This window comes from Musca autumnalis, unplaced genomic scaffold, assembly GCF_047663935.1.
Source record: "Musca autumnalis isolate F117 unplaced genomic scaffold, ASM4766393v1 scaffold_2, whole genome shotgun sequence".
Lineage (NCBI taxonomy): Eukaryota > Metazoa > Arthropoda > Insecta > Diptera > Muscidae > Musca > Musca autumnalis.
The window spans coordinates 5,523,842-5,551,711 of NW_027411755.1; the positions used below are offsets into that span (position 1 = coordinate 5,523,842).

The following is a 27,870-nucleotide window of genomic DNA, read 5'->3' on the forward strand; positions in this document are numbered from 1 at the left end:
GTTCGTCGTTGCAGTTCGAGTTTCGAGTTTCGCTAGGCTCCTTGTGCATCATCGTGTTTATGTGGGCGTGCAGTTGTGTGTGTTCTGTGTTCTTTCCCTTTGATGAGTAGGTTGGTCAGTGGTGATGATCAATCATCAGTCAACGTTTGCGACTTGACAAAAGCTGTCTAATTTCTGGTGGTGTTGAGAAGAAGAAAAAGTAGCAATTCTTAAAATTTAAAAATCTCGGTAAATCGAAGAATTATTAAAAACATATATTCCTATTTATCGCTACTTATGACTGTGATTTGTGGAAAAAATAGAAAAAAAAAATACATTTAGAGATTGTGTTTAATTACAACATTGTTTCAACATAACAAAAGCCAATGTGATCAATCAAATGAGCGTGTAAAAGTGGAGAGAGAGTACTGAGATGCTTTTGGTTTTTTTGTGAATTTTTATATCAAATTGCGAACATGTTTAAATCTAAGTGCAAAATGGCCTCTATAGAAAATTTGTCCTATAAGCCGAACTAATAAAAGATTTTTATTCCTCTCAATTTGTCATTTTACATCTCCAATTTGAAATACCGTGTTTTTCGATCTCGTCTTCCAGTGTTCTGCGTGTAGCGCCCTTATTTATACGCCTTTTTATCTGGATCATCATCGCTTATTCTTATGCCATGGCCTAGCCAAGGCAATCGTTGTATCTCGGTACGTTTAACAATGCCGCTGCCGTTGTATAGCCGATATAGTGTTTTATACTACGTCGATATTCACCGTCAACGCAGATTGGTACACTGTCTTTCTAGTTGCGCAAGTACTCAGGTTTCGGAGCCATACATTAGAACGAGTAGTATCAGTGTTTTGTAATGCCTAGCTTTTGTTTGACGAGATATGGGTTTGTTTTTAAGTCTAAATATTTTTGAATATTGTATAGTTATATGAAAAACACAATTTATTTTCAGTTTAACGCCTCCTACTTATTACGTCAGCCCAAAAAAACTCCCTCGTTCAAAGAAAGATTTTGATGTAAGCCCACGCAGATACGTCCATTCTCTTGAAGCTAGTGTAGACACCGACAAAAATGTATTTTGACAAAACTCGTTTAAATGCAAAGCGTTTAGAAGTGCATAAAATCAGTCCGTTTTGTTCCGATCGAAATCTTTACCACTTATTTTATGTAACTTATATATTTTAAAATAAATAAAAAAAAATAAAATAAAAAAAATAGTGAGAAACCCCCTAAACATATGGTATTAAGTCCTATAATAATGGTCCTTAATGGATTTATATTCACGGTGCTCTTGAACCAAATTTAAATGGAAAGTTTTTGTTGATTTTGAAACTCATAGATGTAGTGCAATGGTTAGCACGTCCGACTTGCACTCAGAAGGTCTGCGGTTCGAATCCCAGGCCAAGCAACAACGGTGGCAAAATTCCTCCTCAGTGATGCTGGCGACATTTCCTGAGTATTTAACCCTTCGTTGGACACCGATATTGTTTGTCACATTCGTAACACATGAGTCTGGCCAGACCCATGTAATAAATATAAATTTTTTAGTAAACTTAATTAATATTTTCGTATAAAAAGAATGTAGAATATGTTTTAAGGATCCTAATCTTACATATATAATCGTTATTTGTCAAAAAAACATACCGAAAAACACTAAATTTAATTAATTTTATCAAGGTAGTAAAAACGGACATACAGTATCGGCCAAAACTAAAGCACCCCCTCAGTAAATTTTTTTGAAATGATAATTTTTTTATGAAAACTAAATTATAAATTTATTTTTTATTTTTATTTTTATTTATTTATATCTTTATAATTGAAAAATACAAAAATAAGGAGATCAGAATTTAATAAACAAAAGATAAAATTCAAAAAACATTTTAGGTCGCAAATGTAAGCGGACAAAACTAAAGCACCCCCCCATTTGAGATACAGCAAAAACTATTGAAATCAATATTTCGTTGCTTATCCTCGATTCTGGATGACACAATCACATCTTTTAGGCATAAAGGATACTAAATTATTAATTACTACAGGCGAAATAATTGATTTTCGGAAAATTTAGCTTAAGTCCTCAAAATACTGAAAATCGGAAGGTACCGTTATATGGAGGCTATACCCAAACGTGGACCCAGGTCCACGATTTTTGGTGGATATGTTTTGCGACCACTAAGAACCCTAAGTACCAAATTACAGCTAATTTAGTAGGTAAATGTGGCTTAAATATCCGAAATACCGAAGATCGGATGGTACCGCTATAAGGGGGCTATACCAAAACATTAGCCCATATTGTTCATATTCATCCAAAAATTATGCTACAGCATTCTCTGGTCAAATACTAAATCCCTTAGGTTTAAAAATTAGCAAAAGAACGAATTGCAAAAGAACGGTAGACGCCGACTTATTCAGTCGACGACCAGCAAAAAAACCTTCCGCCTCCATGCTTTACAGCGTCTTTGCAATATTTAGGATTTAACGGTTGCCCATTTGGTCCAAGCCTTTTACCATCTGAATACTTTAAATTAAACATAGATTCATCGGAAAACAGTTCAAATGGGTCTTGGCGAATGCCAGTCTGGCTCCTTCATTTTTAGTCGATATGAAAGGTTTTTTTTTTGCTGGTCGTTGACTGAATAAGTCGGCGTCTATCGTTCTTCAGCAATTCGTTGTTTTGCTAATTTTTAAACGTTAGCGTATTGTTTTTGACTAGTGGATGCTGTAGCATCATTTTTGAATGAATATGAACAATATCGGCTAATGTTTTGGTATAGCTCCCTTATAGCGGTACCTTCCGATCTTCGGTATTTCGGATATTTAAGCCACATTTTCCTACTAAATTAGCTGTAATTTGGTACTTAGGGTTCTTAGTGGTCACAAAACATATCCACCAAAAATCGTGGACCTGGGTACACGTTTGGGTATAGCCTCCATATAACGGTACCTTCCGATTTTCAGTATTTTGAGGATTTAAGCTAAATTTTCCAAAAATCAATTTTTTTCGCCTGCAGTAATTAATAATTTAGTATCCTTTATGCCTAAAAGATGTGATTGTGTCATCCAGAATAGAGGATAAGCAACGAAATATTGATTTCAATAGTTTTTGCTGTACCTCAAATGGGGGGGGTGCTTTAGTTTTGTCCGCTTATATTTGCGACCTATAATGTTTTTAGAATTTTAACTTTTGTTTATTAAATTCTGATCTTCTTATTTTTGTATTTTTCAATTATAAAGATATAAATAAATAAAAAGAAAGATAAAAAATAAATTTATAATTTAGTTTTCATAAAAAAATTATCATTTCAAAAAAATTTACTGAGGGGGTGCTTTAGTTTTGGCCGATACTGTATGCCTATGGAGTAAAAATTCTTACTTTTCTTGTCTCTATGCTCAAAAATCTTATTTATATATAACTTCAATGCACTATATTTTATTTTGGGGTATTATTCTGAATGAATAGGATCTATTTTATAACTTTACAGCTTATTGCAGTGCAATAACGATAATATCAATAGGTAAATGAGGGCATATGTCCTAAGGACTTTCTTCTAATTCATATGGCGAATCCTATATTTGAACCATTCCACTCCACAAAAAGAGCATAAAGGCTTTGTAATGGGTTTTATTTGTCCAGTTATGTGTAAAATTGTCTAAAATAAATGTGTAACCCTATTTCCAAGGGATTTTTTTAGGTTGTGGTACGTACACTGATTTCAAACCCATCTCCTACTTTTGCGACCTTTTTACGTGCAATTTTGAAGACATGGTAGGGTGAAATGCGACAAATTTCATAAAATGGTATTCATTCTGTCAAATAATGTAGAAAAAAAACCAATTTTAAGAAAAATTTTGGAAATTTTTCAATAAAAAATAGGTGGGGTCTGGCCAGACTCATGTGTTACGAATGTGATATGTATGTCAAAAAATCCTTGTAGCTCCTTTTCTGGTTATCCTTTTGACTTCATGTTTCTTTCGTTGGAAAGGTAAGAAAATTTCATGAAGCTACCTGAAATCTCAGGTCCACAGCTTTATTTTAACCCAGTTTAAAATGCAAAATAAAATGAAAAAGGCCTGGCTAGACTCAGGTGTCCAACGGAGGGTTAAGCCATGAAAAACTTCTCTAAAAAGTGGTGTCGTAAGACACGCCGTTCGGACTCGGCAATAAACTGTAAGTCCCATATCATTGAGCCAATAAGAATCGGCGTGCACTCATTGATATGAGAGAAGTCTCCCTTGTACCTTCGGGGATGTTGTGGGAACATATGTATGTATGTATGTAGATGTGAAAAATCAAACAACAACAAAAAAAATCGCCAGAGCGCTTTTTAAATAAATTCAAGTTGAAATTTTTAAGGGTTTTTTTAGGTTTTCACGATTTTGCGATGTTGTAGCCATGAAAATTTTCTACAAGAATGGATTTTATGATATCTTCGTAGTTTTACCGTTATTGAGATATAGAAGTTAGAAATTAGGACAATGGATTGACTGTATCGCCTCCTTTTAAAACAATGTCAAGACTGCAATTTCTCAACTTAAACTTATATATCTCAAAAATGGTACAACCTATTAAAAATTTACGAAATACAATCTTGTAGAGAATTTTTCCAGCTACCACATATTCTCTAGTCTCATGTCGAAAGGATTTGCAGTTTGAAAGTTTGAGCTGAACGTCTTTATGTCAAAAATGGTAAAACCTAGAAAAATATCAATCAACCAATTTTGCACAGAATTTTCACTGCTACAACATTTATTTTAGTCCCATTTCGATAGGACTTGCAGTTTCCAAGCAAAATCGTGAAAACCTAAAAAACTGTGCATAACATTTTAATATAAGGAAGTGACTGTATCTCCTCCATTGTGCTAATTTGATCTTCTATATCTCAATAACGGTAAAAACTACGAATATATTATAAAAATCAATCTTGTAGAGAATTTTCATAGCTACGACATTTTCTATCCTATCTTTCGATAGGACTTGCGTTTTCCAAGAAAAATCGTGAAAACCTTGAAAAAGCTAACTTGGGTCGTGATTTATTTAAAAAGCGCTCCCATAGGGCAGTACCTCCCGATGTATGTAATTTTGGTGATTTTAGCCAAATTATCCAACTGCAATGACAGAAATTTCGTATTTAGTTTTAGTTGGGGTATAAAATATTCCCACAAAGAATTCTCGGTACAGGTCCACTTTTTGATATAGCCAACTGAAATGGCTGAAATTTGGCATTTAGTCTTCGTTGAGAGTATAAAATATTTCGACAGAGAATTCTCGATACAGGTGCACTTTTTGATATAGCCCCCATAAGAAGGTACCACCGGATTTTGGTAATTTTGACGATTTTAGCCGCATTATCCAACTGAAATTTGGTATTTAGTATTCGTTGGGGGTATAAAATATTTCAACAGAGAATTGTCGTTACAGGTCCACTTTTTGATATAGCCCCCATTGGAAGGTACCACCCGATGTTGGTAACGTTGAAGATTCTAGCCGCATTTTCCAACTGAAATTGCTGAAATTTGGCATTTATGGACTGATTAGGTGATTCTATTTCGACCTTATCAGTTACTTATTTTACTGATCGACCCATGGTGTCAATGTCGTCAGCATAATCAAGTAACATGTGGCTATTGGTGTAAATAATGTCATTTGACATTATTGTTGTTCTTGTATGCTGCGAAATCTGTCTGCCTCATTGCATTGTCAGATGTTTCATTGTGGAGCCTGGATTCCCCGACTGTCGGACCAAAGATATTCTGCTTTCCAATTTTGTCATTAAAATCATAGAATTTTAATGTCAAAGCCAGGGGAACGTTGCTGCGTTTCTTCTAAGCGTTCGTTTAAAAAAAAATATCTTTGGTCTGTTCGGCATTGTTTCATGTGGGAGAATGAGCACAAATAATGCCGATATTGAAAAAATAAGAAGACTTATTTCTAGACCAAATTCCGTGACACATTTCAAATTTCGTGGCAATTGGTCATACATAGCGTGTTTAGTGCATAAAATGTATGAAATCTGTTTAAAATATATGTATATACGGAAGCTTTATCCAAATCTGAACCGATTTAAATATTATTTGACATACTTATTTCTACACCAAATTCCGTCACATATTTCAAATTGCATTGAAATTGGTCATACATAGCGTGTTTAGTGCATAAAATACATGAAATCGGTCGAAAATATATATGGGAGCTATATACAAATCTCAACCGATTTCAATATAGTTTGGCAAATTTATTTCTAGACCAAATTCCGTTACTTATTCCAAATTTGGAGACTGTATCTGTAACCGTTCGTTAGATAACCGCATACAAAATCTACATTTTTTGGAGCTACCTCCGATCCTGAGGCTATACCTCCAGATCGACGCGGAATTTTAAAAATTCATATATCCTATTTTACTTTCAGGCGACGTTGTAATATACCCTCAAATTTTCAGGAAGATCGGTTCAGCGGTTTTCGAGTCCTTAAATTACAAACATACGTACAAACATTTTTCTATTTTATATACATACTAGCTGAACCCGGTGCGCTTTGCTACCCCGACTTAGATAAAATATAATGCAATGCTTTTTTAATATTTTAACGTATAAATATAGGAGATATGAAGGCGTTCTCTACCCATTCAGGGCTGTTTTGGAGCTACTATGGTATTTTTGTATGTTTCAGGAGGTAACACTCCTCCTAAAGCCTTTTCGACTATAAGTATTCCTACGGTAGTTATATACTCTTACAATATTAATTTCTCTTTATTTGTACAGATTGGATTTGGAGTGAATAAAATTAGGAATAGAACCAGGTTTGAGAACCTTAGGTTTGAGGATAGTTGTAATTTATTTTATAAATGGGACTTATTATTTCCAGGTCATATATATATTAACATATTGTCATATCTGAAATTACTCTTAGGATAACTCCCACTCGTATTCAAAATTTTTACTCAAATAATGGTTTAGTTATATCATATTAAAACATTATTCTTAAGAAGTCTCTCAAAGATATAATATTTAATGCTGTAGCCTTGGTCAATTCCTTCTCAACTATAAGTACTCGTACTTGTGTATAATCTTCAAAATTTCATTCAAATTAGACATATGTAACAAAAACATGAAAATATATATGGGAGCTATATTCCGATCTGAACAGATCTCGATATCATTTTGCACATTTATTTTTACACCAAACCCCGTCTCGCATTCCAAATTGCAATGAAATTGAACATACATAACGTGTTTGGTGCACAAAGTGGAAGAAATCGGCCGGAAATATATATGGGAGCTATATTCAAACCTGAACCGATTTTGATATAATTTGGAACATTTGTTTCTAGACCAAATTCCGTCACACATTCCAAATTTCAGCGAAATTGGACACACATAGCGTGTTTGGTGCATAAATTACAGGAAATCGGCCGAAAATATATATAGGGGCAATATCCAAATATGAACCGATTTCGATATAATTTGGCACATTCATTTCTATACCAAATTCCGTCACACATTCCAAATTACATTGAAATTGGACATAAATAGCGTGTTTGGTGCATAAAATATAGCAAATCGGCCGAAAATATATAAGGGAGCTATATCCAAATTATAACCGATTTCGATATAATTTTGCACATTTATGTATAGACCAAATTCTGTCAGATATTCCAAATTTCAGCGAAATTGGACATACATACAGTGTTTGGTGCATAAATTACAGGAAATCGGCCGAAAATATATATAGGGGCAATATCCAAATTTGAACCGATTTCGATATAATTGGCACATTTGTTTCTAGACCAAATTCCATTACGCATTCCAAATTTCAGCGAAATTGGACATATATAGCGTGTTTGGTGTATCAAATGCGGAAAATCGGCCGAAAATATATATGGGAGCTACATTCAAATCTGAACCGATTTCGATATAGTTTGGTACATTTACTTATAGGCCAAATTCCGTCACACATTCCAAATGTCATTAGAATCGGACATATATAGCGTGTTTGGTACATCAAATACTTGAAATCGGACGAAAATATATATGGGACCTATATCCAAATCTGAACCGATTTCGATATAGTTTGGTACATTTACTTATAGGCCAAATTCCGTCACACATTCCAAATGTCATTAGAATCGGACATATATAGCGTGTTTGGTACATCAAATACTTGAAATCGGACGAAAATATATATGGGACCTATATCCAAATCTGAACCGATTTCGATATAGTTTGGTACATTTACTTATAGGCCAAATTCCGTCACACATTCCAAATGTCATTAGAATCGGACATATATAGCGTGTTTGGTACATCAAATACTTGAAATCGGACGAAAATATATATGGGAACTATATCCAAATCTGGACCGATTTCGATATATTTTGGCACATTTATTTTTAGGCTAAAATCCATCACACATTTCAAATTTGGAGTCTGTATCTGTAACCGTTCTGTAGATATTTGCATACAAAGTTTAAAGTTTTTAGAGGTACCTCCGATTCTGATGCTATATCTCCGGATCAGAGCGGAATTTCGAAACTTTTTATAGCCTATGTTACTTTCAGGCGATGTAGTAATATACCCTGAAAATTTCAGCAAGATCGGTTCAGCGGTTTTTGAGTCTATAAATTTCAAACAAACAAACATACAAACATTTTTCTATTTTATATATATAGATAAATTAAATTAATTTTGTAAACATTACTCTCAAAGGTAATGATGAAGTTAAGCCAATGGGGGAATACTCCAGACTTAAGCAATCATAAATTAAGAAGAAAAGTATTTCCTTTGAATTTTCCGACCGAATACGTGAGGGAGGTATCAAAATGTTGTTTAAGTATATAGTTGTAGTCCAGGTGGTTCTGATTACTACTATATAATTTTGTTCGAGGGGAAGTCCATGTTTCCTCCTAATGACTCCCAAATTTAGTTTCAGTTCCAAGATGTCGGCCTATTTATTCAGGCCCGTCCTTAGTATAGACTTTCATCCATTTTCGAGCCACTGTCAATGACACCTACCCAATGAAAGCCTAAACATTTCCGCTGGAAACTTGCAAAACTAAAGATATTCTTATTTATTTTTAAAACTATGTCATGTTCTTGGCAAATTCAGGAGCACCGTTGCTGTTGTTTTTGTACAGCCCCAGGCTGAGGGTATACATATGTCTATCGGCAAATCCGACTGATGTTTTTTTATTTGTTTCTTTGCAGTTTGTGTAGACTAGATTACGAGACAATAATAAACACGGCAACAAACAGTTACGATTTATTTGACATTGACGAAGTTTTGTGCTGCGGCAATTTCAAGTGAAAAATCATTATGAATTGGTTATGGATTAGGGTATTAACGACTCTGCTATTCCTCAGCCATGTGGCGCCACTGTCTTTCGATCCAGGTAAGTCAAAGACCAAGAAGTAGTTAATGCTAAAATAAAAATGCGCTGAGTTAAGGAATTAGAAATATTGAAACTATTTTCAATACCGCAAATTCCTCGCATCTGTATATGCTTTCTCATCTCTTTTTTTCATTTTAGGGGCTTCATCCGATTTTGAGCAACACATCAAGAGAGGGGAATGCGTAATCTCCATGCGTTACCTAAGGTTAGTAATCCTACCGAAATAACAGCATTTAGTTTTCAGTTTATTTTTGGGTAGAGTTTACGCCACATAGCACTCAATTTTAAACGATTAAATTGTTAAAAATTTAAAGCACCGACAAGATCTTTACGTTTTATTGATTTTTTATGTTTCAAGCCTTAGAAGCAATTGTCCATTTAATCGATAAGAGAATTAAACACTTAATAAATGAGAAATAATGAGAGTTAGTTTAGATTTTACATACTCTATTGCAATGGTGCACAAGAAGAGAATGCTATTTTGGGTTTTTGTATGGGAAAGAGAGTTGTAGTTAACTTTTTCGTAAAGAATCGTGCATGGCTGCTCTATTGGCAATGTGTCTCGCGTGAGCGTAAATTTACTCTCGCACCCTACTTGTGTAGACTCTAACTGGTGGCAAGCGTGAGACACATTGCAAAAAAAATCAGTGGGTCTATTCAGTAACTTTTTAACAACTTTACACATTGTCTCTTGTCCCTTATGGGATGTTTGTGGAACAATTATAATTACAGATTATTTATTTTACAACAATTTCATTTGTTTGTTTTATTGTTGTTATCAAAACAAGAGAAATTTTAAAAATATCGATAGTTGTTAAAAGTTACAGAATAATCCTACAGATTTATATTTTGTTGATAATATAAGCTAGTCCGTAATTATTGTTCATGCTTACTATGGCGCTTTCCATTGAAGAGCATTAATTTAAAAATATATATTCATCTCTCTCCGTCTCTCTTCAGGCCCCGTCACGATTTACATAACCCCATCGAAGCTCTTTTCGTGATCAATTTTCCCACGCTGAAATATAGAATGACATTTTTCTTGGATCGTCAACAACAACGTGCCATTTTGACTATTAGCAATGATAGTTTAATAAAAACGTTGCATTTCGAAACATCGCATTTCGAAACATCGATTAATGAGAGCACTACCATCCGTTCATTGGCCCTATATTTCCGAGGAAATCATATCTCTCTATTAATCGATTGCAAAGAGACTTCAGCCCATGAAATCGAAATAAATTTTACAAGATTATATACACAAACGTATGGTCCTACGGTGAAGTTGGTAAGTTTTGATATTAGATTAAGAAAATAATGTTGTAGACCATTTGAAGGGATACTCAGAAATAAAAGGGATCTAAGAGGTATTTGTATAGGTGGAAGATCACTTGAAAGAATTAATAGATAGTTAACCTCTGAAAAGTGTCTTTCGCATAAATAAGGCCTCTAAAAAAGGTTGTTTAACTCGTAGAGGTGACCTTAAAGGAAGATATTGTATGTATGAAAAAAAACAAAAAATGATAATAATAATTATCAAGAAGATCTACATATATATGACCTCTTCTAAAAAGAGAAAATATATGTTAAAAGGATTATCTATAGGCAGAAGACCTCTTTACAGGGAATTCTATAGAATGAAACCTCTTAGTAAGGTATTTTACAGACAGACGATCGCTTAACAGATTCTTCTATATATGTATATACAACAGTTCTTTGCTAACCATCAACACTCAAATAACATCTTTTAAAGACCTTCTACAGATATCGAAATTGTTAAAGGGGTCTTTTATATATGGATCTGTAGATAAGAGACTTCTTAGATAGAAGCAGGGCTTCGGAGTCGAGGTAAAAATTGGCCGACTCCGACTCCAGGCCACTTTTTTTCACGAGTCGACTCCGAGAATGACAAAAAATGTAGTAAAAGGATTGCTGAATATGGGATCCCTATCGATCTGTTAAAGGACTATTTATATGTACATCTTTTTACTATGGTAATTTCTTTGAAATTTTTTGTATATTTTACTCACAAAACATCAAGTTTTGACCCCCATTTTGGTGCCGAGATGTATTTCTGACTACATCCCTGCATTAAACCTATAAATGGATTGGAAACAGAAATGAAATTAGCTTTTTTATTGTTGATGTATTTATTGTTAAAAATTGTATTCTTTGTACGTTTTTATATTAAGGAACATGGCCAGGAAAATAAACATAAAGAAATTCATTTTATATAATACCAGCTAAGAATACATAACAAAAATATTATTTTATTTTAATTTTATATATTATTAATACTTTTAGTTATTAGTATGTAATGACTTTATTTCATTGAAATCGATTTTTCTTACTTTACTTATCAAAGTGTTTATACCCTCTTTAGCCTAAAGGCCCAACATTTTCTTCTGTCTCAACATATATCATCGCGATTGTATTAAAAAAATTAATTTAATTATCTCAAAAATAGGAAATGCTTTCGGAGTCGGAGTCGAGTTTTTTTTTCACGACTCCGACTCCAGCAAAATTTGCTAGACTCCGAAACCCTGGATAGAAGAACACTTTACATATATTGTTACGAATGTAACTGACACATTTGAGATAATTTACATGATTTTTTGTTATTTTAAAGATTTGAATTGTTGTAAATTGGGGTTTCAACAACAACTACTGTATAGAATTTGCTCAATCCTTTAGGTTCTTTCTTTCCATGTTATTGATGTTTACAACATTCGATTTACAACAATCATGCAAATATCCTTTACGGGGAGACATTGTGTGAGTGCATGCTTTTTCAATTGGTTGAATTGTGTGAGTGGAGAGAGCAACGTTCAATGAGCGCCCGTGGGCGTTCTCTCGCCTGACGCTGCCATAGATAAACAAGATGAGCACTCGTTCGATTACCATACAAATGTTCTCTTCGTGTTCATCATTGCAAATATCGCGTAGTGTAAGCTTTCCATATTGTTTTTGTTGTACTCTCTTTTAGGTTTTTTGTCACTCTTTCGCCCATATATGTTTGTGTGTGTTATTGTTCGCCTAATGCAGCATCAGGCAAGGGGTGCACGCACGCTCTTTTGGAGCGTACATTTATTCACGTATACAACATGTGGAGAGAACAAAACAATTTAGTCTCAGCTGAGCAGGCAATGAAGAAGGTCGTGCATCGCTTCTTTTGTTTTTTGTCTATGCGTCCCCTTAGCGAAATGACTATTAAGCATGTTATGTCTCCAATACTAATGCAAACAAAGTAATGTGCGTTGGTATGGGTTGCCTGATGCTGGCCTAATGCGATTTGTGTGTTTGTTGCACAGTTGTTATTGAAATGTTACCAGATCTTCTAGAAACATCGGCAACGAGATGGGATTGCGTATAAATTCGAGGGAATTGTAAGGCAGTAAAGCATTGTATAATCGTAATCCGTCACACAACAACAAACATTAGAGCAAACATTGTTGTCGGTTCATGTTTGTTCAATTAGTGAGTGGAGAGAGAAACTCTCGTTGCTTGCTCGCGAGTAAAGAGCTGCGGAATGCTGTCGTAATCTAAACGCACACAAAATCTTTTTTGAGGTGTAATCTCAAGATAATCCTTTATGTATATGTTACCTCCGTAGATAAATGTAGTTTGATGTCTGATAATGCTTATACATACATATATCTTACAAATTAGTTCGAGCGAAGTTTGATACTCGAAAATGTAGTTTGATTCTGGAAGAAAAGATTTGGAGGAAGTTTTATACCGCACAAAGTTGTTTGACGGCGGTTTGATATTCAAAGGTAATTTTAAGTCGGAAAAAGTACAAAGTAGTTTGATATCCGGCAGAGTTAGTTGATGCCTAGGCAAGATATCTGATCGTAGTTCGATGTCAGACAAAGCAGTTTGATATCCGGCATAGCAGGCTGATGGCTAGAAAAGTAGTCCGAGCTTATTTTGATGCCAGATGATGTTCTACAAATTAGTTGGAAGGAAGTTTGGCATCAGAACAAGTGGTTTGAAGCTAATTAGACATTTGACACTTGATAGTATAGGTTAGAGCTTACGAGAGTTGTCCGATGCCAGATTAGTTGGGGGAAAGTTTGATGCCCCACAATATTGTTTGAGGATGACTAGGAGAGTAGTCTGAACTTAGATTTATGTCTGACAAAGCTGTTCGGAGATAGTTTGATATCCTACAAATTAGTTGGGGGAGGTTTAACACCAGAAAAAGTGGTTTGAGGTTAATATGTCATTTGCCACTGTAGGTTAAAGCTTACGAAATTTGTCGGATGTTAGATAAATTAGTTTAAGGGAAGTTTGATACCCTATAAAGTAGTTTGAGGAGAGGCTGTTATTCTGTTGAGTAGGTTCATGACAAGGAATGCAGTCTAAGCCAGTTTGAATGCCAAACAGAGTAGTTTGAGGGATGTTTAATATAGTATAAATAAGTTTGAGGAAAGTTTCACATCCCACATAGTAGTTTGATGGTAGTTTCATATGCTGCAGTTATTGGTTATTCCATGGCAAAGTAGACTGAATGTATTCTGATGCCAGACAAACTGGTTTATGGGTATATGGAGTCAGACAGAATACCTAATAGCCTTCAATAGATCAATGTAATCTCTGGGAAATCGTATGTTGGTAGAATCAGTCTCTAAAGAATTTAATATGGATAGAAGACTTCTTATGAGGAACTTCTGTAGATAGAATACCTCTATATAAAAGTCTTCTATAGAAGAAAAACAACTTTACAGAATTGCCAGCAGATTTAGGTCTTCTTTGAAAGGATCTGTCTCAGAAGAAAGAAAAGAACACATAAGAACATTTCCTACAGATAGAAGGTCAGGTAAAAAAAATCGTATACAGATAGAAGACATCTTAAGAGAATCGTTCTTATGCATTTAGAAACAATACCATTTAAGACGATTTTCTTTAGATAGAAGATTTCTTATGATGGCAGAATTTTCTATTTATAGATTTCTGCATATGGAAAACATATTTAAACAATACATCCATTATCACTTAATAATAAGTTTATTTTTTCAGTTCCGTGAACCTAAATATCCTTTACGTATTGATGGCAATTTTGATGAAGCAAATTGCCTAAGGCAATTGACTCCACAAAACAATCGGCGCACATTAAAGGACAATATTTCTGAAAGAGGTAAGTAAATTCCTCAACAAGAGGAAATATTTTGTTAGGTGCAGGTGGGAGTGTGTGATAAGGCTGGGTTTTGTGAAATTCATACTAATATGTACTAAAAATTGCACCATTTGTATCTGACGAACAGGTGAAGCTAATATTAAAATTTTTTAGATGAACAAAAGTTCTAAAAGATACGAAGAGTAAGTACTAAAATATACTAAATTTGGTGAAGGTAGGAATTTGAAATTGGCTTACTGTTGGTGTTTGTGGTTGAGGTAAGGAGGTGTTTAATGAGACAAATGTGGAATTCTAAAATTTTGTATGTGGTGTAGGGTTGAGATAAATAAACTCTTTGAGAAATTAGTACTAAAAGTATACGTAAAGTACTAAATTTAGTACAATTGGTATTTAGAAAATGAATAGTAGATTTGAGATAGAATCGAGATAAGGAGGAATTCCGGTAAATTAGTACTGTAAGTGAGATAAACCGGCGGTTTTTTAAATTCGTATAATATGCGTGGGAAAAGTAAAAGTGAGTACTAAATTTTGTACTGCTGGTGCTGGTCATGTTGTTGATACTCTTGCCATTTGTCACCTAGGGATTGGACACAAAATAATGGTGATATTCTTGTTTTTAGTTAGTACATAATGCAACCATATTCAAAACCTATATATTTCTATACATAGCCAGGTATTTACTAGTCTTTTTTAGTTTGAGTGTACTTTTATATAAATTCATATATATTTTTTGTTGCAGATGCCCTCGCAAAATCCCTAAGTGATTTATCGTTTTTGGTGAGAAAACTACGTGAAGAAATGGTTCATCATCACCAAGATATTTCCTATATGCGAATGCTGTTGGAGAACTGTGCCTGCTGTAAGGCAACCAATGCTGGGAAATATTTACAGGAAACATGTCGTACCTCGAATCCTTGCTATCCAGGTGAGTGGAAGATGAAACTAATGTGGTGAATGGTGAGATTGTGATGCGAAGGGGTTTCTTGAAACTAAACTGAAGGAAATATTTTTGAGAAATTTCACTGATCAGATGTCATTCAGAAATCGGAACAGTTTAATAAAGAATTTTTCAATAGATAAAAATAAGACTAATCTAAATTAAGAAATAAAAGTTTAAAAATGAAATAATAATTACATATATGTATGCTTGGGAAAAGTTCTACTAAAATACATTAAGACCATTTATAAAAATATTTTGGGTCTTCTATTTACCCTCGCAGGATATTTGACAATTTAGAATTTAAAGTCATGTGAACTGCAACTTATTTAACTGACCTTCATTTTGTTTGTTTTCTTTTTGCAGGTGTTAAATGCCATGACACTGAGGAAGGAATTAGATGTGGTCGCTGCCCAAGGGGTATGGTGGGTGATGGCCAAACATGTAAACCGGGCATAACCTGTGACGATCGTCCCTGTTTCACGTAAGTAAATACCGAAGCAATCCATATTTTAGTAATTACAGTTTTAAGCCTTCTTAATTTCAACAGTAACAATTTTAAAGCATTTCTACACCTGTCATTGTGAATTTGTAACTATTCCTCTTTTCTATTGTGATTGATCAGTTTAATCAAAGACATAAAATGGTAAAGATTGGACAATATGCATAATGCAGTTCAATTTTACTATTAAATTATAGATGGGGTTTGTGTATAACAGACAACTAAGGGGTAGTTTACACTATATGTAAATGTCATATGACATGAAATTTTCCATCGTAATATATTTGCTAATATGTGTAATATTGGAGATTTTCCTTACGCCATTTACTCTATGCGTCCACACCAGCAAAAATGTGAAAAAACTACGTCTCCACAATGCCTCCGTGGGCAAATATGGAATGTTTTTATTTCGTGTCAAATGACATTAATAGATAGTGTAAACTACCTCTAACAGAACACTACGGCAACAAAAACAAGAATAACATAAATTCATGTCACCATATTGTAAATTAACATTATGTTAGACCTCCAGCGCCATCTCCCGATGTATAGTGGCAATGAAAATGTGCCATCTTGTTGTGTTATATGTATATCTTTGCTTTAATTTGTAAGTTAACTGACTAAATGCAACCATGGGAATTGTTTATAACACTATGCAACACTGAAAATGCAAACAACTTTTAGTATGCATTTTTTGAAAGTACATATTAAGACTACAAAAACCCTAGTAGGGTTTTGTCCTGTCAGATCCAGTTCGGATTTTATGGCCTCATCAGGCCTTTATCTCAGAAACTAATAGGATATTGGCCCTAAACTAGTAGAACTTATCTTTTCAAAAAACCACATAAGATAAGCTCCATCTAGGGCATCAAAATCTATAAAATATAAAAAATTTTACATAATTGCTGAAATTCTGGTCAGTATCGGCTAAACTATTGGGAGTTGAACCAAGCAACCTTTTGCAAAAATCTTCCAAATAAAGTTCTCAACAATTCTTTAGAACATCCCGAAACTCTAAAATGCTTACTTCATGTTGTTTCAGCGGTATTTTGCATCTTATCTTTTACAACACGTATTTCAAACACAGTTCACACCAACAGTTTATTCTCGCATTTCGGATTTCACTACATTATTGACATTTTTATTAAATCGTCGTTGAAAAATGTACTGAAAACAACGACATAGAGGCATTTTACAACAATGACATGTTCTAAAGAGTTGTGTATTACATTTCAGGGAATATTTTTCCAAAAGAAAATATTCAGAAAAAATTAAGGGTTTTGGAGATACGGTGCGAAAATATAAAAATTGTGGAATTTTTGCATATATTTTCAAATTTGAGGCAATAAATGTAGTTTTTCGAGTTCATTATTTTCCCAAACATTTTATTCTTGTCCTTATCTACAAATTTGCTTCAGAGATCATAAGAATATTCGCATTGGTTTCAGAGATATAGCCCCGAATTTCTTTAAAAACTCATAATTGAACCATGTATAGATGGAGCCATAAAATACGAGCTGGATCTGACACAACAAAACCCAACTAGGGTTTCATGTCGTTTGGGTCTGTACTTTCAAAAAATACTCAGCTCAAATTGTTTGCACAAGATCACCTTAAAAATGTTGCACAGTGTAATCATAACTACTAAAATAATAACTCTGTACTAGACGAGAATCTCGCTTCTCATAAGCAGCACTTAAGTAAAATAAAATCCAATTTTACGCGTCCCATAGCCATCAGATTAGGTCACAAGGAGTGATCTCCATTCTAACACGTTATGTAACTATAAACTAAGATCACAATTATACAATTTACCCATCCGGCTGTCCAGGGAAACACAAGCGAGAATTGATGTAGAATCATCGCTTGCGTTTCCCTGTACAATTTACACCAGAGATATAAGGATATTAGATATAAGGATCTATTAAGAATCGACCGCAGATAAGGCTCACTACATAAGCAGCGCGGCATTCTAGCTTAAGTCATTGCTGGTAAAATACTTAAGGGCAAAGATAATGAAGGGCTAAGGTGAATTGCTTTTATGAACATCTTATTCAGTAGTGGTGGGGAACTTTGCTATGCTTTTGAAGTTCTGTTTTGTCCAGTAGAGGGCGTTTTCCTACTATTCTTAAGATATCAGTCACAATCAAATGGGTTTGGCACCCACCCAGCCTGTGGATGAAATTTTCTAAAAGATAATTGCAGGCCAATGTGGATGATTATGATGGGAATCAATAGAAGCACATTTTGACGTGGTTTTCCATCAATACCAACTTGTTTGAGATTTTCTATCTTAAGAAGACCTTTTTGAGAACTTTGTTTTATAGAAGAACGTTTTGTGAATATCTATCCATTAAAGTCTTATGTGAAATGTTTTCTATACAATCGAACTTAGATGGATGTCATGGCGTTTTTATCAACAGGAAACCGACAAAAAGGCATTTATTAGATCTTCAAACTTTAGAAGATCTTTACGAGGCCTTCAATCCGGAGAACCTCTTTTTATACCCTCAGCATTTTTGCTAACGAGGATATATACACGTTCATACGGACAAAATGTGCCTCATCGAAATAATGGTTTTAGACCCTAAGTATGTTTGGACGAAATGTGTTTCAGAGAATTTGGAGTTGATTTAGCCATATCCGTCCGTCTGTCTGGCTGGAGCGCACGATAACTCATGAACGGATTAACCGATTCGGTCCAAAATTTGGCTTTCGTAATATTTTGTGCAAACTTAGTTTAAGTTGGAAAATTGGTTATATCGGTCCACTCCTTCCCCACAAAAGTTCGGGAAATTTGTGCGCACGATAACTCTTGAAGGAAGTAAACGATTGGGTCCATAATTTGCACATCGTGAAATTTCTACCAGACTTAGATGAGGTTCCAATATGGACTCAATCGGTCCACTCCTTCGGGTACCTCCCACACAAAATTTCGGAAAAGTTCAGTTTAGGACCTGCTATCGAATCTCTTTGATTTTTGTTGTAGCAGCTTGTATTCACTACCACCCATACGACGGTACAAGTTTCATCAGGGACAAGCCCATACTTCCTGAGAAAATAGCGTGAAAGTTACAATAAACCCCTATGACACCGTGTGTAGTGGTTGGAGCGCAATATAACTCTCGAACGGATCTGCCGATTCAGTCCAAAATGTGGACTTTGTAATATTTTGTGCAAAATTAGATTAAGTTCGAAGATAAGCCATATCGGTCCACTCTTTCAGGTACTTCCCCCACAAAAGTTCAAAAATGTTCTTAAAAATTGTGGGAGTGACCGATTTGGTCCATACTTTACACATCCTAATATATCTACCAGATATAGATCAGGTTCGAATATGGACTATATTTGTCCACTTCTTCGGGTACATCCCACACAAAATTTTGGATAAACTCACTTTAAGACCTGCTTTCGAATCACTCTGATTTTTGTTGAAGCAACTTGCATTCGCTGCCTCAATTACGACAGTTAAAGTTTTTTCTGGGGCAAGTCCATACTTCTTGTGAAAACAACCCGAAAGTTGTAAAAAACCGCTATGGCACCATATGTTTTTCGTAGGCTAGCCATATCTATCGAAATCCCCGCAAATTTTTGAGCTTTAATCCTATCCATACTTTTGTCGGTTCATACGTCCAAAATTTTGGAAATCCACAAATCCACACAGGCTGAGGGTATATCTCTGTCGGCAAGGCCGACTGATACTTTTTTACTTCTTTATTTACATAACTTTATTAAATTATTTGCATTCACATCAATTCCACAATTAAAATTTTTTGAAATGCATTTTAAAATGATTTCCTTTTTTAATTTTTATATTTTCTTTCTTTTAAACAGCGGCGTTCAATGCCACGAAACAGTAAATGGCGCCCAATGTGATCCTTGTCCCCTTGGCCTTGAAGGTGATGGACGTAATTGTACCGTAAAGCGTAGTCTATGCTTAGATACACCCTGTCCTAGCTGTGAGTTGATTTGAATATATAATTACCTTAACCCACTTATCGTCGATTTTTTTTTGATAGAAAATTGAAATTTTATGTGAAAATCCCATTTTGAAAATTTTAAGTATTTATTTAACAAAAAAAAATATTTTTCGAATCGAATTGATATGAACTTTTAAACAAAAATTATTGATATGATAGCCAACATCAGCGGACACCTGGAACACGGCAAAGAACGTTTAACCATAAAACTATGTATATATTTTATGACTATTACGAGAGTTCAGAATTTTTAAAGAAAATCTAAAGTAATTCTGAAGTGCAATTGAACAGTTCATTCAGTTTTCTAATCTTGCCGTCCATGTAAATTATTTTGACTTTGGCATTGAATAAAACACACCACTAATTTCTTTAAATTTGTAAAGATGACTGAGATTCAACGAATCAAAGCTAAATTCGACTTTTCGTACTTTCGTTTGGCAACATTAGGTGTGTACGATAACCCAACAATTTGTACAAATTCGTACAAATTTTTACTGAATGCTGTTCGATATTTTTATTTAGACTGAGAATTTGCAAATTTTTGCTGGGAAAATTTGTCCCGCAAAAAGTTGCAAGTCTGATCAGTTGACTTTTTATCACCTGTTCTACATCGAACAGGTGATAAAAAGCCAACTCGAACAACTGAACAACTCGAAATATTAATATTTTTGACCAAGAAAATTTCACAATTGCACATTTTTTTTAGATTCTAAAGCAAACGTGTTCTTCTTTGACACAGCGGTGCCGAAGTTTTTCGGCAATTTAAAGATAAGAGATAATGTTTTGATTTGTTTTTGTTTTGTAGCGTGCGTGCATAAAAACACACTAACACACAGTCATAAGTTGCCAATAGTTTGAATACATTCACATTTTGGGCTGTTCTCTTTTTGGTCACGTCTGGATTAAAGCAGACATGACCAACAAGAGAACGGAGAAAATGTGAACGTATTCAAAATATTGGCAACTTATAACAGTGTGTTAGTAAGTTTGTATTCACGCAAGCTATAAAACAATAACAAATCAAAACATTTCTTCTCTTTTATACGCTCTTTCCGTGCATTCGGGTCGTGTGCGTGTAAATTGCCGAAAATCATCGGCACCGCAGTGCCAAATGTGACCATGCTTGGATTAAAGCATTAAATAAGTAAACTGCAATTTTAAAATTTATGTTTTTGTTCCGTTTGGTTTAAAATATCAAAAGAAACAAAAACAAATTTCATACATTTTCGGAAACAGCTGACTTTCTTGCAAGCTTTTGCAAAATGCTGTTCGATAGCTTTCTGCAATTTTTCTTGCTTGAGAGAGTAAAATTCACTGAGTGGGGTTGCTGAACTGACTGAGTAATTATTGCTGGGAATGTTATCGCACACACCTATTATTTTATTAAATATGGAAACAACACTGGTAGCGTACATTTCGTTCCCTAACTTTTTTAATAGTAAGCAAGCAAAGCTCAAAACAAAAAATGCGTTATATTTGTTACGCTTTTTCTTGCCAATCGAATCGTGGACTCAGCAATACTATCGGTCACGTATGGTGTATTTTCTAGTTAAAAATAGTTTGTTTTCATTCGCCGGCTATAAAATGTTTTGGATATAGCGAATCTATATTTTTATTGTTGGTTTCATTATACCAAATATTCATATTTAGGTCGATCAACAGATTCATTATAGACGTAATAACTTACATATTTTAATCAATCGGGGTTTTGTTTGAAATATCGAACTATTTTTGGCGGAGCCACCCACATTCATGCAACTTCCTCCTTTATAGGCTCAAAGTGTATTGACTCCAAGATTCCGCCATACTATCGCTGTGTCACGTGCGCCCAGGGAGAGCAGTCAAATGGCACAACCTGTGTTGATATCAATGAATGTGAAGTGTACAGGCCCTGCGATATGTTGTCGACTTGTGTTAATCTAAGCCCTGGCTTCCGTTGTGAACCATGTCCATTGGGTTATGAGGGAATGCATTCTGATGGTAAGTGATATTTAGGTTTAATAAATATTTTCATATTTACATACCTATTTTGTTTCAGGTTACAATGCTAAATATTGGACAAATACCTCTCAACGTCAAAACTGTGTGGATATTAATGAATGTCAAAGTGATGTGGCTAGGTGTGGAGAGAATTCCGTGTGTGTGAATACCATTGTAAGTGTCAGACTTATTTAGTTAAAATATTTTATTTTTTTAATGGGAACTGTTAATTTTTCCCAGGGTTCCTATCAATGTCACTGCCGTGAAGGTTTCAAACACAACGGCACCCATTGTACACCCACCGTTTGCCCCGATGATTATTGTGACAGCAATGCAAAGTGTTTCCTCTCAGACGATTATAATATTCACTGTAGATGTAATGTTGGTTGGGCCGGCAATGGTTTCGTTTGTGGTAGTGATCAAGATTTGGATAGTTGGCCCGACCATTCGTTGCCCTGCTCTGAGCCACATTGTAAACAAGACAATTGCCCCCTCTTGCCAAATTCGGGACAAGAAGATTTCGACCACGATAACATCGGTGATGCTTGTGATGACGATGCGGATAAGGATTGGGTGCCAAACGATAACGACAATTGTCCTTTTGCTCCCAATACCAATCAAATTGATTCAGATCAAGATGGCGTGGGTGATGCCTGTGACAATTGTCCATTTGTGCCAAATTCCAGGCAATTGGATGCTGATAATGATGGTGTGGGCAATGATTGTGATGATGATATTGATAATGACACGGTGCTCAATGCCAACGATAATTGTATATTAGTGTCGAATGTTAGGCAAACGGATTCTGATGGTGATGGCATTGGTGATGCTTGTGATAATTGTCCTAGAATTTCCAACCCATTACAGGAAGATAGTGATGATGATTTACTGGGAGACGTTTGTGATAACGATATTGATGGTGATAATGATGGTATTCAGGATAGTGAAGATAATTGTCCGATGGTTTCCAATGCTGATCAATTGGATACGGATGGCGATGGAAAGTAAGTATGCGGAGTAAGATTATTATTTTCCAGGTTTTGTAGATAAGGCTACAATCTCTATTAGAGGACCATAATTACTTAATTTTTATTTGTTGGAGAGATGTTATCACATTATTTAGTCAAAGTAATTAAAATTGGGTAGCTTACCGGGATAATAATAGCTAGTAAAAACTCACAACTACTCCAAATTATGATTCGCTTCTTAAATCTCCACTTTCTATCCTTTTAGGGGTGATGCTTGCGATGATGACATGGATGGCGATGGCATACCAAATAATCGTGACAATTGTCCGTTGGCCAAAAATCGAAATCAATTGGATTCAAATGGTAAGTCACCGACATACATATCTCTAATTATCTACGAAATTTTAAATCCATTCCTATTTTCCATAAAGCGAACGGCAAAGGTGATCTCTGCGAATTGGATGAAGATAATGATGGCATCGCAAACACACTCGATAATTGTCCACATAATTCCATGATTCATTCCACTGACTTTGGAGACGTACGTTTAGTTAGTCTATACCCGGAGGGATTTACTCAACCCATTTGGGTAATACATGCCAATGGTTCAGAAATTACACAAAAACTAAACAGTGATCCTGGATTGGCTGTGGGTCGCGATGCATTTGATGGAGTCGATTTCGATGGCACCTTCTATGTCAATGATGAATTAGATGATGATTATGTCGGCTTCATTTTCAGTTATCAAAGTAATCGTAAATTCTATATTGTCATTTTGAGAAAGAATGTCGAGTCATCGTGGCAGTCAACACCATTCCATGCCGCTGGTTATCCGGGTATACAAATTAAACTAATCGATAGCACAACTGGACCTGGATATTCGTTGACCCAGAGCTTATTGGATAAGGAAGATACTAACGGTCAAGCACGCGTTTTATGGAAGGATCCCATGGGTTGGAATGAAAAGACATCATATCATTGGTCCCTATTGCATCGTCCAGCTATTGGATTGATACGTTTGAAAATATTTGAAGGTGGCCAAATGGTCTTGGATTCGGGCAATGTTTATGATTCCACATTGAAAGGTGGCCGACTGGGAGTGTTCTGTTACTCACAAGAAAATATCATTTGGTCGGATTTGATTACCAAATGTAATAGTAAGTAAACCATATGTAGAAATAATTTAATGAGGAGGAATTCAAATTATTCAATCTTTAATTACAGCTCGTGTCCCGGAATTGGTTTATAATGATTTGCCCGCCGATTTGAAAGAAATAGTTGAAATCGAAGATAATTAGAGTGACGCTTGAGATAGTAATGAGTAATCGTTTTAATTCGAGATGTGACATCGATTTTAGAGACATCGGAGAGTTGACCATTTCGACCATCAGCATAATAATTGGTTTTGAATATTCAATATTTATCTTTATTTTTTTGTATATAATTATGTATTTTCATTTGCTTTATTTTACATCAATCTTTTATGAATTAAAGTTTTTCATTGCTATATAAATCGCATCATAATTAATAAGCATTACCTTTATTCATTTGAGTGGGGAGTATAAAGATACAGTTGAGCTCAAAACATACAGCTTAGCATCTAAAAGTCACAAATATAAAAAAAGTTCCAGTTGCGCGAGAAGCCACGTGGTTGGAGTAGCAGCAAAGAGACGCCATTGAGAAATTGGCTAAAGGTACCATGGAAGGCAATGCCGATACGATACAACGCAGAAAGAAATTAGAATGGGTAGCAGTTGATGAAGGTCAATCAAGCGAGCGAATCTGACCCCTTGAACTGACTCGCTGGACTGACCTGAAAGGAACTGAGAACAGCGAATTAGAACTGTACGCAAAATCGTGTTATCAATGGAAATATGAAATTTTAACAAAATGCATAAATTGTCGTAGTCTTTGTCTTAGACCATGGATGGCCAATAAAGACAAATCAGTATTTATTTTTGTGCACACGTTCTTAGGCATTTGTGCAGCTTGCGCTAACGCTGTGTCAGTAGAGTAAGTGTGTAAAACGAATGGTAGTGGTTTTGTGTTTGATGCTAATTTCGTAAGCAGCAATGTCTACATGGTCTTAGACGTGTAATACCCCGATTTTTATCCGTTTTCCTATGTTTTGCACCGAGTCATAGACGAATGACACGAAAAATATAAATATTGACGAATTTATGGGACGACGCACAGTGTTGCCGCTTCCTTGTAAACGTGGACAAAAATAGAAGGAGTTGACCTAGGTCGATGAATTTTTATACAAGTACTTATGCGGGCATAGGAATGAAAAATTCCCATTTTGGTCCATATCGGTTCAGATTTGGATATATCCCCCATATATATATTTCTCCGATTCTGCTATAACTCAGCCAATTTTAATTGAACCGCATTCAAATTTAATATGCGATATTTGCTTGGGCCTCTGATCAGTTTTACCGATTTTGTGAAAAATCTGATCAGATTTGGATATATCCCCCATATATATATTTCTCCGATTCTGCTATAACTCAGCCAATTTTAATTGAACCGCCTTCAAATTTAATATGCGATATTTGCTTGGGCCTCTGATCAGTTTTACCGATTTTGTGAAAAATCTGATCAGATTTCGATACAGCCCCCACATATATATATTTCCCCGATTTTGCTATAACTCAGCCAATTTTAATTGAACCGCCTTCAAATTTAATATGTTTATGATGATATGGTTGTGGCTCCGAGAATCGGATTTTATAGGATGTAAACTTTGCATTTTTTAATTCTAAAGGGATGTCTGTTTCATGTACCAAATGGTCGAAACTGCAATTTGCTACAATTTTTAGATACACTCCATGAAAGAAACGAAATTCGTGAGTTTTGTATAACACGTTACTGTTTCAATCAACATAACGGTACTTTATGTATACACATTATATGTAAACGTTTTTTTCATAAATTGCAAGACTATCGACCACTCTTTAATTCCCTATTCAAAAGTAGTGGAATATGTCAATAACTTCTTTAAAAAATTTCCATGAACATGGGTTTCTTTTTAAATACATTTTAGTAAATGTCACATACGAAAAATGTTCTATGTCTAACGAGCTATAACTTTATAGTAACACCAAATATCGACAACATCTTTGAGGTTTGTCCTATTTGAAGTGTTCTCAATAAAATAAAACCATTAAATTATAAAAAAGTCAAGAACACATTTTTCGATTTTTGTCCACTGAGGCAACACTGTGCGACGTGGTCTTACATAACATATTCCATAAATGAAATTATATAAAATACACCGCCAACAGCACTAACACGTGCCCAGAGTCATATACTATGAAGCTCCACTCACCGTCAAAGCCAGAGAAAACTGACAAACGATAACGCCGCAACACCTCGTATTATTCATTTTGAATTTGTACAGAAAATTATATCTTTTTATACCTTCAGTCTTTAGACTAAAGAGGTTTTAGACCAGTGATGGCCAAAAACACACATTTGCAGATTATAACTTGCGCTAGTGTGAGTGGAAACGTAAACAATGCATTAACCGAACGAATGTGTTTACAGTGTACGTGTGTGTCGTATGCCCGCGGGCATAGGAAAGTTGTTGTTGATGGCCATCACTGTTTTAGACCCAAAGAATGTTTGGACGAAATCAGTTTCAGACAATTTGAAGTCGATTTAGCCAATGCCCGTCCGTCTGGCAGGATTGCAGTCTCTAACGGATGAACGGAGTTTGTCCAAAATTTTGCCTTCGTAATATTTTGGCCAAACTTAGTTTAAGTTCGATGATGAGGCATATCGGTCCCCTCCTTTAAATACCTCGGAAAATTTGTGCGCACGATTTTACCGATTTGATCCATACTTTGCTGATGGTAAAAATTCTACCAAACATAGATAAGATTCCAATATGGACTCTATCGGTCTTCTCCTTCGGGTACTTCCCACACAAAATTTCGGAAAAGTTCAGGTTAGGACCTGCTTTTGAATCGCTTTGAGTTTTGTGGTAACAACTTGTATTCGTTGTACAAATATTTTCAGGTGCAAGTCCACACTTCCTGAGAAAATAGCCCAAAAGTTGTACTAAACCCCTATGGTACCACGTGTAGCGTTGCGCACGATAACTCTCGAACGGATCTGCCGACTCGGTTCAAAATTTGGCCATTGTATTTTTTGTATCCGAACTTAGTTTGAGTTCGAAGATGAGCCATATCAGTTCCCCCACAAAAGTTTGAAAATGTTCGGAAAATTTTGACCACGATAACTCTTGAAAGGAGTAACGAATTGGTCCATACTTTTCACATCGTTAACCGTCTACCAGACATACAGGTTCCAATATGGACTATATATGTCAACTACTTTGGGTACGACCCACAAAACGGAGTGAGCGAGAGCGGATCTCCTAATATTTTTTCCAAATCTAGTTTTACATCAGAAATGGTGCATATCGGCCTTCTCCTTAGGGTACCTCGCTCACAAAAGAACAACATTTTAGTTTAAGTGCAGTTTAGGATATGATCTGTTCGAAAATCCTTTGGAAAGTTATACAGATACTAGTCTTGATGGTCCTGTTTAAGCGATATTATGATTTTCGTGGGTAAGCTCACGTTTAATCAGTGAATTAAAAAAAAAAACAAGTAAAAAAGTATCAGTCAGTATTTGCCGACAGAGATATACCCTCAGCCTGTGTATATTGAAACAATTTTTTTCCAAAAAACGCATGTATTTAGGGAGTTTTAAAAATTTTGGGCGTTTGAACTGAAAAAAATGTTGATTAGGATTAGAGATCAAAAGTTTTGCGGAGGAGATACTAAAAAGAATGGATCTCCAGCCACTACATATGGTACCATAGGGTTTTTTTACAACTTCAGGGATGTTTGCTCAAGAAGTATGGACTTGCCCCTGAAACAACTTTTACCATCGCTATTCAGGCAGCGAATGCAAGTTGCTTCAACAAAAATCAAAGCGATTCGAAAGCAGGTCTTAAAGTGAACATGTATCCG

The 27,870-nt window shown here is 35.0% G+C and overlaps 1 protein-coding gene across 1 annotated transcript; it reads left to right on the forward strand.

Moving 5' to 3' along the window:
• Positions 1 to 24,409, forward strand: LOC141393584 (cartilage oligomeric matrix protein-like). The gene is made up of 14 exons (XM_073966743.1): positions 1 to 228; positions 9,194 to 9,378; positions 9,517 to 9,583; positions 10,339 to 10,666; positions 14,401 to 14,518; positions 15,258 to 15,443; positions 15,822 to 15,939; positions 19,792 to 19,916; positions 21,711 to 21,917; positions 21,976 to 22,091; positions 22,158 to 22,921; positions 23,151 to 23,248; positions 23,317 to 24,042; positions 24,110 to 24,409. Exons 2-14 carry the CDS (start codon positions 9,303 to 9,305, stop codon positions 24,181 to 24,183), a joined length of 3,003 nt encoding a protein of 1,000 aa, XP_073822844.1. The 5' UTR covers positions 1 to 228; positions 9,194 to 9,302; the 3' UTR covers positions 24,184 to 24,409.
• The last annotated feature ends 3,461 nt before the right edge of the window (positions 24,410 to 27,870 follow it).